Source organism: Pygoscelis adeliae, unplaced genomic scaffold, assembly GCF_000699105.1.
Source record: "Pygoscelis adeliae isolate BGI_AS28 unplaced genomic scaffold, ASM69910v1 Scaffold105, whole genome shotgun sequence".
In the NCBI taxonomy this organism is placed as follows: Eukaryota; Metazoa; Chordata; class Aves; order Sphenisciformes; family Spheniscidae; genus Pygoscelis; species Pygoscelis adeliae.
The window spans coordinates 1,399,956-1,412,510 of NW_008824807.1; the positions used below are offsets into that span (position 1 = coordinate 1,399,956).

Consider the following 12,555-nt stretch of genomic DNA (forward strand, 5'->3'; position numbering starts at 1 on the left):
TCGGGCCGGCGTTGCCTCGCCTCGCCCCCGCTAACCGCCCGTCACTGAGCGGAACGGGCCTTGGGGGAGGGGAGGGGTTGTGTTTCTGTTTTTCCTAGGTTTCTTTGGGTTCACCGCGCAGTCGCGGGTAGCTGTTCGGTTCCGAGTCCCCGGGACCGGGGCTCCGGCTCACGGGAGAGAAATCTTCACGTAAAAATCATTCTTCAGGCCGGGTTCGAGCTCTCCGTAGGGCTGGTGGCGTTTTGCTCGTTGTCCTTCTCGCCTATAACCAGCGTTTGGGGGGAATGGAAATCGAGTATATAGCGGAGAGCGAGTGGTGTGGGCTTTGTTGTCGATGCAAGATGCGCATAAACTTTAAAGAAATCTCTGTGCTTTTAATTTTAAATTTCCTTGACTTTACATCTGGGTAAGTGAACAATTAGAGAACACGTTTGAGCCTCGAATTAACTGCAGTTTTTGCTCTTTTGGCAGGGCCAGTCACTTAGCATTTCCTTCCCTGAAAAGACTGCCGTTTATCTTTTTCTTCAAAAGTAGACCTAAGAACCTGGCCAATTTAAGACTCGTTTGTTTGTTTTTTATTGGTGTCCACTGCTTTAAAGGCACATCGAATTACTTTTAAGACCTAGCATTTCTTTTAAAAAATAGAAGATACTTCATCATTTCCTCTCAATAATAAAATTTTGATCCTCTCCTTTTTAGGTCCTTTGCATATTTCACAATTAAAGACAGACTGCCTCAGATCCTCACACGAGTTATTGATACCCTGCATCGACATAAAAATGAATTTTTTGAAGAACATGGTGAGGTAAGGGTAAGGTCTCTTTCTGCCTGAGATTTTTTTTCCCCCTGGCCCTTGAGACCCCTTCTCTGCCTTGTTTTTGCTGGTTTCTTACTACCGTCAGTACTTGTCTGTCTTAATCTTTCTGTCGTTTTTTTTTCTTTGTCATCTCTTTCTTGTAGCTACTTCTCATTAATTTTGTAACTCGCCTTTCCGTCTAACCTTTTTCTGACCTATCTGTTCTGCAGCTGCTTCACTTTCTCGGGTTTTTGTGTTGATGCGGTGTTTAATAGACTGTAGCATTTTCTGAACATGGCAATGTTTCAGTACTCTGTTCCCCTCTAATAAGCAAAAAGTCCGATCTGAAAGGAAGTCCCACGCGTGATTCATTTTAGGATCGGGTGTAAAACGAGCTTCATTCACCAAAATGTGTTTGGTGGAATCAAGCTCTGATTTGTCGGGGACTCGTATCTGGCAATTGAAACTTATGGCGTATATCTTTTGTGAAGGACTGATCTGTGTCTCTTCAGGAATAAATGTTCGGAATAGGAACTTTTGTTCTCCGCTTATTTCAGAAGGGCATTGAAGCAGAGAAGAGAGCTATCTCTTTCCTCTCCAAACTGCGGAACGAACTGCAAACAGACAAACCAGTGACCCCTTTAGAAGATGAGCTGCCTGATGCTGCGCTGTGGAACCAATACCTCGACTACCAACGAAATTTATCAAATGGAAACGGAGAACCGAGTTGGTTTCAGTCCCCTTGGTTGTATGTGGAGTGTTATATGTATCGAAGAATTCACGCAGCACTAGCACAGAAGTAAGTATTTACTAGCTTGGTGTATTGCTCTGCAAAACATTATTCTTTCCCGTTTTTATTTTAGGAGAAAGGAAGACAGCTGGGGAGTAAGATGAAGGAAAATCTTAAGCTTTTACCATATTCCTTTTCCCTCGTCTCGCACCTCAGATTTAAAAGTAATACTTTTTCTTCTTCCATGCGGCAGACTTTGAAGCTTACTAGGGTTTTTTTGTGCTTCAGCTTCTGTGACTTGGTCTACACGAAAACTCTTGAGCTTGACTGTATAGCTTGGCCTTCTTGCAGACTAATGTGCATTGAGATATGAAAGTTATTTAGCATTTCTGAAAGGCTTGTTAGTCTAGAATTATCTCTTGAGACATATGTTCGCCTAAAACACGGGATGCGAGAGCCACTAATCTGTTGGGCATTCTAACTTGTTTTGCTGCTCGAAATCTGAAGTTACCGTTTGAGAACTGTTACAGCAGTAGACCCAGCTTAAGCAGCCCCTGTTGTTCATTCTACACCATCTTCTTAGTTACAGCAGTGTTTGCAGACCACGTGTTGCATCAAACTTTGGGAGCTGATCCTGGTTAAAAATAACTTGGCAGGAAAAACTTGTTGTGCTGGTGCTATGGAGCGGTGCCAGTACGATGCAATGGAGTACATTGCAAGAAGAACTCCCAAGAAGTCCCCGCTGCTGCCAAAAAAAAATGGAGAGCTCCATGCGTACTAGATTTGCCCTTAGTATTACAGAGACACAGACACACAGTAACGGGACTCTCTTTCTACTGGTACATTGCGTAATTTGAACTCTCGTAGCAAAAACTTCAAATATGAGATGGATCTGCTGGATTGCACTTAAAAAACTGAGCAGATACTTTTCATTAGTAAGCTTTGAGTTTCCTGATCTCCATTATTTAGCTGCTCTTAAGCGTATGCTTGGATGAAAGTTCAATCATTTGTCAAAAGGTATACGTGCAAATACGTCTCATAATAGATGAGTCTATATTTCTTATATATGACAAGAACTGAATTGTTTTGTCGTCTTTGTCATGTTAATTTTCTGAAGTCCTAGTTAAAAACCTTCATAAGAATAACTTCATATCACTGTAAGAGACTTCATTATGGGAAGTACACTTCAGCACACACAAACACGCTTAAAACTGGGCCAGCAATTCACTACGTTAGTTCACTTGTATGTGAACAGTTTTAATTCTCCGTGTCTGAAGACTGGAGTTCAAAGTTCTCACTGTATGTGCAGTTCCCAGAATTGTTGTGACTGAACACTTGTTCACTTTCAGAATATATTGCTAGAAATACAAAGATGTCTTGCATACTGCCTGTTTCAGTGAGATACGATTCCAGGCTGTTATTGAGATGTGTGAAAATCTAGTATGACAAATTAGAAGTGGCAAATCTTAACTAGGGCCCGTAGTTCGGCCTAGAAAAGCTGAGCTTCAAGCTTGCATTTTCAGGTGTGTTTCCTGTGCTGTCGTGGAAAATGCGGCAAGTATGTTAATCTGCTTGTTCTCCTTCTATTTTTAGCCCACCTATTGACAACTTTGATGTATTTAAGGAAGGAAAGGCTCAAAATTTCTTTGAATCCCAAGAGGCTGTTATTGCCTTATGCACTTACTTTCAGGAACTTCTTAAGAACATCAAGGATCTAGACGAAAAGCAACTTCAGGAGGAACTCTTTAACCTGTTGCAGGTAAAGTAGTAGTGCTTAACATAAGAATTTAAAATCTCTCTCCTATGTAACAAACAAAAACTTGAAGTTATAAGGACTCTGAACTTCATATGGAAATTAAAATATAGCTCTCTTGTTTGTAAAAATGCGATGAAATCCGGACAGCTATACTGTGTTGCTGCTGCTCTGGAAATATTTAAATTTTGGTTACTTGTATTAAATATGACACTTTCATTGTTCTGCTGGTCTTCATTGTGTATTTGAAAACCCAGCTTATTCTCCCTTAAAACCAGCATATAAAACATTTTAAGTCGAGTTCCAGATGGCCTTTTTGTTATTTAACTATAAAATTTTAAACTGCTTAATTTTATTGACACTCTAAAAATTTTTAGATTTCTTCTGGAAAAAATGTTAGAAGTCAGCCTGGGCTAGAAGTGGTTTAAAAGTTTTATAACTGCATTATTCCTGGAAAATAATGCCTTTGGGTAGCATACGAAATACCATAGGATTACAAATAGGGCTGTTAGCTGGCAACAGTGCACACCAAATATTTGATGAATCTTTATAAAGACCTCATTAGCGTGTACTTAAAATACAAGTTCTTACTTGGCTGCATGTAATAAAAAAAAACAAACCTGCTTTTATTACTCCTTTTTCTGTGTTCCCATTGATATTTTCTGGAATCGCAGTATGGACAATATTTGTGTTTTAAGCAGTGTATTTACGTTGATCTAAATCTTCCATCTTTGATTGTTTGGTTTCTTCCACAAAATCTTGTCTATATTAAGATTTCTGTACAAGAAGTTGCATTTTATTAAAGCTTGGAGTGAAGTGTGGAGTTTGAGTCTTCATGTCCCTAAAATAAAAACCAACAAACAAAATCTTTAGTGTATGTGAAGTTTAGAATGTAACTACAGTGAGACTTAGCAAATATTTTTTGTTTTTTTTTCCTCCTTCTAGGTGTCACTGTGGGGCAATAAGTGTGACCTTTCTTTTTCAGCTGGTGAAGACAGCTCTCAGAAATCCAGTCCTTTACAATCCCTGGAAAACATGATACCTTACATCTTAGTGAATGACATGGAAAAGCTTTGGTCACTGCTTGTAAACGCCAGAAAAAGAAATACAGAAAAAAGTAATGTTAGAGTTGACATAATCCTGGATAATGCCGGATTTGAACTTGTAAGTGATCTTGTGTTGGCTGACTTCCTGTTATCGTCCAAGCTAGCTGATGAAGTCCATTTTCATGGAAAAAGTATTCCATGGTATGTGTCAGATACCACAAAGCATGATTTTAACTGGACTATTAAACAACTGCAGTCAGCTAATCATATGTGGATGTCTAGATGTGGGATAAACTGGGAGGGCAATTTGAAAAAGGGAGTTTGGGTTTACCATGATCACATGTTTTGGACTTTGCCACATGACTTTTCCAGCATGGCTGAAGTTGCTCCTGACTTGTATGCCGATCTACAGCAGTCAAACTTGCTCCTTTTCAAAGGTGATCTAAACTATCGAAAATTAACAGGAGATAGAAAATGGGAATATACTGTTCCGTTTCATCAAGCCTTGAACAAGTTTCATCCTGCGCCCCTCTGTAGTTTGAGAACACTGAAATCTGACACTCAGGTTGGCCTAAAACCTGGACAAGGTGAACAAATTCAGGCTTCTGAACCTGAATGGATGGTAAGTGGAAAATATGGGGTAGTTCAGTTTGATGCTGCTCTCTAGTTAAATGGTTCCTAATATTCTGAAAGAGAGATTCAGTCTGAGTTTTAACTACTTTCTCTGTTCCGTGCTTGGCTTCAGCAAAAGTTCTTTTTTGTTTGCACTTTTTCTCCCAAGTGACTTGTTGTTTTCGTTCCACAAAAGACTTTAACGTTGTGCAAAAGTTCACAAACTGTCTGTATACATAAATCAATCTGCTTTCTGTTTTCCTAATGTCCAATGTCAGCAGATGTTTAAGATGAACATTTAGTTGTCCATAATATTTTTTTCTTCATCAGTGAGTACGAGAGCTTATGGCTAACTAGTGAAAAATCTGCTTCAGAAACCATTTCCTCAATACCGCATTAGCGTGTATTTACTTATTTCAGGATAACTTACGCTCTACGTGCCATGCGTTGCACGGAAGTTAATATTTTAGAGAATGCACAAATGAATTCCATATAGATTCTTTGCAGCCCATTGCACGATCATATTTTAAAACTGTTGAAAATTGAGTTGACTTCTACCAAGACTTTATTACATAAATTGTTTTTTACTTGCTTCTTGTGTCCACGGACAAATAACTTTTGACGTTTTGAATATAGTTCACCGTACATTAAGAGAAGAGTTCTTGGGTGATACCTTGTAAATACTAACTTAGAATTTGAAAGTTAAATTTAATTTGCAAAATACAAATGGATGTTGCTAGCCAGTTTGCCTCTAGGAGGGGAGTTGTCCCATCTGGTAGGAAGATTAGTAGGAGAAAGGACAATCTGATTTTAAGAATATGGAAGATACTGTTTATTTAAGACCCTCTACCAAAAAAAAGCACACACAAAACCCAAACAAACCAACGAACCCAACCAGTTACATTAATTGGATTTTAGGTTTAATACAGATTTGAATTAAAGGTGATCTGTCAGCAGTGTTTGTGGTTCGAGCACTGCTGCCTCTTTCCATTGTGATAATTCTCTTTATTTGTCGAATGTATTTGTTTTTTTAAGAAGGATGCCGTAATTTTCATGGGGGAAATACAACCCCAGTTGCACTGAGAAGTATATGCTAGAGAAGCATATGCCATACAGGTTGCTGCTAATTGGAGTTGTTAGATGCCCATTTCTTCTCTTCTGCCCTGGTCTCAAATTACTCAGCATTTTTGGGAAAATTTAGGGTTTATTTTAGTGGTTTTTCAGAGTGAAGTGAAATGAAAGTGGAAATACATTATCCATTTATAAAGGAAAAATTAAAAATAGATTCTCTCAAGTTTTAAAGTACTTATGTGGTTTGAAATAGGGCCTTTGATAGGGGACTGATGTAATGCCAGTGATAACCACAGGCTTGTTAGAAAATGGTGGCAGAATTACCCATAGAGTCTGACTGGATTATGCTCTTGTCTAGAGCTGCTAAAATGAGGTGAACTTGCCCCTGGTAGCCAAGGTGGCTATGTTAGAGAACAAGAGTAGACAGTAGAGAAACTTCCTTTTCCATTTTACCTATGTCTTAGCGAAAAGGATGGCTCAGAAGTGGCCTTATTTGAGTGCGTTCTGGAAGTGGTGCTATGGCAAGGGAATTAGAATGACTGTGTGGCAGAAAGTGGATTTAGAAAGACTTCTGCGCTTACGGTTAACCTAAGACAAGGGTAAGCTTTGGCAGGCCTAAAGAAGTGGGAGGGGGAAGATGGGGCGGTATTTTGCACCTATTTCAGCCTTTGAAAATGAAGCTGGATTCCCCTTCTGGCCAGTGAAATCGCTGGCAAAGCACGCCTTCGGAAGTGGAGAGAATCAGCTGCTGCTTACTGTGTTCATACAATAAAGACCTCTATGGCAGATAAATATGCTCCAACTGCTGATGACTTAGATTATTTGTGTTTGTGTTCTTATATCCAGAAGTATATTAATATTTTAAAGTTGCAAGGTCAAGTATTCAAAAACTAAGATGCTAGGAATTTCAGGAGGCAATGCGTTACTGTAGGTAGGGTTCTACTTTTGAGACCTGGGTTGGTTTAGTGTTCTCATCTCCTTTGTATCTCTTGCTTAGTACTCCTAAAAGATGAATTTATGCTCATCCTTAGGCACCTGATCAAACTGCATGAATTAGAAATCCAGTCAAGAGAGCTGAAGGTCATACTGCTGAAGGTCTCTGACTGGAGAGAGCTCAGGGGGACTCCAGCTTTGGTGCTTTGATCAAATACATAAGCGACATGATGAATCTGGGCACTGGAGCCTCAGTTTCTCATCTGTGAAAGTGCTGTTAACTTGTTTCAAATGCACTTTGAAGCAACAACTTTGGGTGAAGAGCAGAGGGATGGAAGTTGTGGAATATGTGCAATGAAAACTTCCCGCCTTGTTCAGAGAGACAAAATGATTAGAGGAAGAAATTGCTTTGCCCGTGGACATGTTGTTTGTAAGGTCCTGACTTAATTTGGAGAGGTTGTAATGGACAAGAAGAGAAAGGATTGTTTCACTGTTGAGGCCACCCTGGAAGAATAGATTTGCCTCTTACACAATCCCTACACACGCTGAGAAACTTGGTTTCATTGTTCACTGGTTGTTAATCTGTCTCTCTGTGCCCAGGTTGCTTTCAAGCTGTTACTTCTCGGAACTCACAATGCAGATCATTGAAAATTAGTATTCTGAAGTGATGATAGAGTCCTACAAAATGCTAAATCACTTAGGACATGCAGCAGTATTTGCTCAGTATTACTGAATCATCTCATTGGAGATTGTTGCATTAATGTTTGTGAGGAAGCAGCGTGGTGATTTCATGAGTACTGTAAGACATGTAGTTCTTAGATTAGCGTTTGAATGCTAATGTAAGACATGATGTCATGCTGGGGGGGGAATTAAAATAGTTCTATTCTCCAGTTTATTAAGTGAGCACTTTTCATCTTTTGCCCCTCACAAAGAGAAGTTTATATGGTAATATACAGTGTGACTACATAGTTACGTGAGGAATGCACAGCCGTAACTTCCAAATACTTAATTGCTTGACTTCTATAGCTGTAATTGCGAAGTGCTATCTATAGACAGAACTGAATATGCAGCATACTTTTCTGTTTGTTGGTTGGCTATATTTTTGTAAAATTTGGATTGATTCTGTGAAGAAAAAAAAAATGGTGCTGTAATGCCAGTGTTACATTCTTCCACGCCACAAAAAAGTAGTGAAGACACGATATTCCGATGAGGCACGGTGCTCTGCTGTTGGGTTAGCTACAGTTCAGTTGAAAATAGGAAATGCTTTTGTAGATACTCAGTGCTAGTTACGTGTGTAATATAGCTTCATGAAATGGCAGCATGTGCCTACTGCATTTAGGTGGAATTCGCTGTTATACAACATAAAGCATATGTTATAACAATAGCATGTGCTATAATACAGCATAATTTTTTTTCTTGAGTATTCAAGAAAGTTGCTTCTGTACATCTGTGTTACAACTGGTTGCCCAAAATGCTTGTACAGCGTAACTCAGGAGTTACTGATTTGTATACCCAAATTCTTGAGATTTTCATTTCATGTTCCATTTGAATACTTATAACAAAAACAAGGGCATTTTCAGTAATTCTGAGGACCACAACAGACCAACGTCTTTTGACTTCTATTTTTTTATTCTACCTTTTGAGCAACTGTATTTGTAAATCGGTTTTTGAAAGAGATTATTTTCACTTGTGATGAAACTGGCACAATGAAAGCCAGTACACACATCTGTCTGAACACTTGATAATTCATTAGATAAGATACGTACAATAATTCCGTATGTATATAAGGCTTCTTAAAATAAATAGATGTGGAAAATAAGTTGATTGTATGACTGGAAACGGTTGCAAGAATATTGAAATAAATTTATATAATTTTGTGCAAAAAAACATCATTATACTATTTCAGTAGCTGGGAAAGCCAACTTAAAATAATTCAGGTCTTAGTTCCTGAAGTTTTTTTTTCTCTGAAACGGATTTTATACAAAAATCTGTAAAGCATATTTATCCAATGAGGTTTTGAAAGATAGATGTAAGAGATGGGTATCATAAAAATGTTCCTCTTCATCAAGACAGGGCAGTATTAGGGAAGTTTCTACCCTGTAACTCTACCAATATTCTTGTTCAAATTTCAAAACCTTAAAAAGCATTGAGAATCTCTTAAAATGTATCTGGTAATTACTTATTAAGGTAGGTGCAGCTGATGATGTTATCAGGATCACTTTCCAAACCGATAGGTGCTCCATGTGTTCTCAGCAAAAACTGAAATATTTGTGTTACACTTGCTGTAACTAAAATATTTCCAAATCACTTTGTTTTACACACCTTACTGATTTCCCATAAACCCTAACTATTGTTGTTGAAATAGTTCTTTTAAAGTTCATAGTGTATCTGCATTCATGGTTGAACTACTTAACTACTTGTTCCATGTGAAGCATATTTATCTCCTGTACTCTGTCAGACAGCATAGGAAAAATGTTCACTTTGTTGCATGAAAATCACCACATGAAATGTTTTTAATCTAAAAAAACCTAAATCATGTCTAAAATACAAATTCCAAAATGGAGTTTTGTACAGAACTGTTAGCTTTTTTTCATTAAACAGTTTGTTTGCTTTACCCAAAACTACAGAACAAAAGTTTGGGATGATTTTTATTTAAAGCAAAAATACAAGTTCAAAATCACCTACGACTTACCTAAGGATTTTAAAATAAAACTGTGAAAATGTGCTGGTTAAAATGGTCCTTTTATTTCTTTCCAATACGGCAGTGGCAGAAAGCATGTGGGGAAAAAGTTTCCTATACCATGGACTGTTTATGTTTTTGTATTTGGTTGTGGGGTTTTTTCCCCAAAACAGGTTTTCAAAACTTACGTGAATTTTTATTCTAGCTGATACAGATATATTTCTATTTCTGTCAGCCCTGGAAATAAAAAGGCCACTTAAATAAATTTATATAGATGAATTAATCCACATTCTGTCTCAGCTTTACAGTTGTGAATTCTGCAGATATATTGTGAGAAGGGTTTTTATTTACCCTTCTTTTTGAGGTTTGGCTCATTGGCTTTGTTTCCACTGGGAAAGAAATATAAATTGTCATATTACGATTGTATACAATGAATAAACATATTCAGTAATTGTATGCTGCTTTTGTTGTATCACTTTTCAGTAAGTTAAATAATCATAGTCTTTCAAACTTCCCATGTTTGGGAAGAAAAATTTTCATGCTTGTAGGAATTTCTTTTATCTTTCCTGGGATGCCACTTGCTACTTCCAAGTCTTTAACGAGGTAAAAGATTAAGAGCTGAGCAGACTAAGGTAAAATATATCAAGGTATATATTACGGGCTTTTTTGTTTGCTTTCTTAATGTTAACTAATTGATTATTCTCATACTGTCGTGGTAAGGCTGATGCTTTCTAAGTAACTATAATTGATAAAGGGCCTGATGATACAATTAGTTGCATCTTTCAATGTGCAGTTCACACTGAGTTCTGCCCACAATTGTGGTGTTTCGCTCAGGGATTAATTTTAAAGGAGGAGTTGGTTCTTACCAAATGTGGAGATACAGTGCCTGACATCTAGGCAAATGGATGATGGAGAAGAGGCAGAAGGCATCCAGGCCTCCTATTCTGTGTATGGAAACGGCTGTACGGAAACCCTGTGTATTCAGTGCGATGCTGCTTAATGCTGACACAGGGCGCAGGAACACCTCCAGACTCTCACCCCTGAAGTTCAGGCACCTGCAGAGAAAGGCTTTCTGCCCCCTTGCCTGTTAACATAGAGCATGCTGTGCCCGGAGGTAATCACGCAGCATTTCCTTGAAATAGCTGAGCAAGGCTCAATCTTTAAAATGCTTGCGTATATTAAAATAACGCAGCAGAGAAGGACCTGCAAACTGGTAAATCCATGCTTTCCTTCAGTGGTGGCATGTATAGAAAGGTTGTTCAGGAAGCAGAACTGGCTTTTAACAGCCATTCCTGGCCTGGAATAGGTTTCAGCTCTTATCTCCCACTTTCCAAGAAAATGTCTTAGCTGTCATAGATGAGGAAATGTACTGGGTTCTGGTCCTAGGTGGCTTATATACATATATAATTGTTATTTTGGTCTAAGATCTGTGTTTGTAAAGTACAAAACAATTCTGGAAGAAGGGTTAGGGTCCAGGAGTGCTCCCTCAAGCTCGCTGAAGGATCCCTTCACCTGCTCTTCCTTCCGTCCAGCGACTCTTGTGTTACCTGCATAATGGCCCTATTTCAACCCAAGGAGTATGTGTACCCATGGCCTAAGGTTAGGGAATTAGGAGACAGATAAAGTTCAAGTTCCCCCAGGCAGAGAAGGGCCTACAACTTCCCGCGAGGGCTCTAGTGTCTTTATGAGAACAAAAAGTATCCCCATTTCTCTGTAATCAGCTGCATTCTTGATTTCAAGCAGTCCTGAATTAGAGCTACACTTGAATGCCTTTGGGATGTGTTGGATATACAGCTTTGACTGCATCAGTGGCGTTGGATTTGGCCCTTAGAAGTTTTGCTGCTACTTTTCTGGATCATGATGGAGCGTTAGCAGGAGCTAGTTGCCCAGTGCAAATCAAGGAGTTTCCATACCTATGTGGAAACCTAAGTTCCACACACAGCGAACTTCCAAAATAACTGCATGAATTGAGTTCAGACTTTCAAAGACTTTATATCTGGTTTAAGTTCCCCAAACTGAAAATGACCTACTATGTCAGCAGCAGCTTTCAAAGAAGAAACTCTTAGATTTTCAAAGAAAATAATTTCTTATAAATTGTCCTGAGCTGCTTTTTTTTTTTTTACTATACCTGTGTTTCAATAGCTGCAAGTATCATTTAATGGAGTTTTTTGCCTTGGCTTTCATTTAACGTTGTGCACTTACTGTGGATGTCCTGAGCTGGAAAGCAGCTGTGCGAAGTGGTTTATTCTGTGTCCTTTCTCTCCGATGCCTCCATACATAGATCGATAGAGATATGTTAGTCTGTGCATAAAGTATTTTTAACCAAATATTTGCTTACATGGACATTATCTTAGTACTCCTCTTGTTTCTCCCTCACTAAAACATAGCTTGTATTTTGGATATAATGCTTGAATTTACAAGTAAAAAAAGTTAATCTGTAATTTCCAAAACTTCAGAATATATTCTTTGGGAAGTGTAAGTACAGCGTTTGTTACACCATGAAGCTTTGCGTTTTCATTATTGCTGTTTCCCTTGTGTTTCAGAATTAACATTTTGTTTTCAGTCCATGGTTATTCTGCCATTGCAAGATAAGAAGGTATCTAGTAATGCTATCATAAAAATGTTTGGTTACTGTTTTGTCATCCAAAGATATTTAATATCTGCTCATGGGCAGGCTAAACTGTTTTATTGCCACATAGGAGATCTTCAGGAAAACCTCTCCAGAAGTGATTTCTTTTTCCCTGACAGTTCTGGGAAATTACTTGCTCAAACCTGAAATATGGGGGCAGGGGGGAATCATGCTTAAACAGATTTTATAAACTCTTCAGAAGGGACAGGCGAGGAAGGAGAGGCGGTGGGGTGGCCCTGTGTGTTAGGGAGTGTTTCGATTGTCTAGAGCTCAACGATTGTGATGATGATACGGTTGAGTGTTTA

At 38.5% G+C, this 12,555-nt stretch overlaps 1 protein-coding gene across 3 annotated transcripts in view; it reads left to right on the top strand.

The window, feature by feature from the left end:
- Positions 1-690: 690 nt before the first annotated feature.
- Positions 691-12,555, top strand: part of LOC103917042 (chromosome unknown open reading frame, human C6orf211) — a 28,913-nt gene continuing 17,048 nt past the window's right edge. The window contains exons 1-5 of one of the 3 annotated variants that reach the window (XM_009324145.1): positions 691-805; positions 1,354-1,595; positions 3,120-3,285; positions 4,225-4,947; positions 10,170-10,253. In XM_009324145.1, the coding sequence (XP_009322420.1) occupies positions 1,561-1,595; positions 3,120-3,285; positions 4,225-4,947; positions 10,170-10,220 (975 nt within the window). In that variant the 5' untranslated portion in view covers positions 691-805; positions 1,354-1,560 and the 3' untranslated portion in view covers positions 10,221-10,253. Of the gene's footprint in view, positions 806-1,353; positions 1,596-3,119; positions 3,286-4,224; positions 4,948-7,541; positions 10,069-10,169; positions 10,254-12,555 lie in introns of those variants that run through there. The other 2 variants (XM_009324143.1, XM_009324144.1) reach the window with 2 other exon arrangements.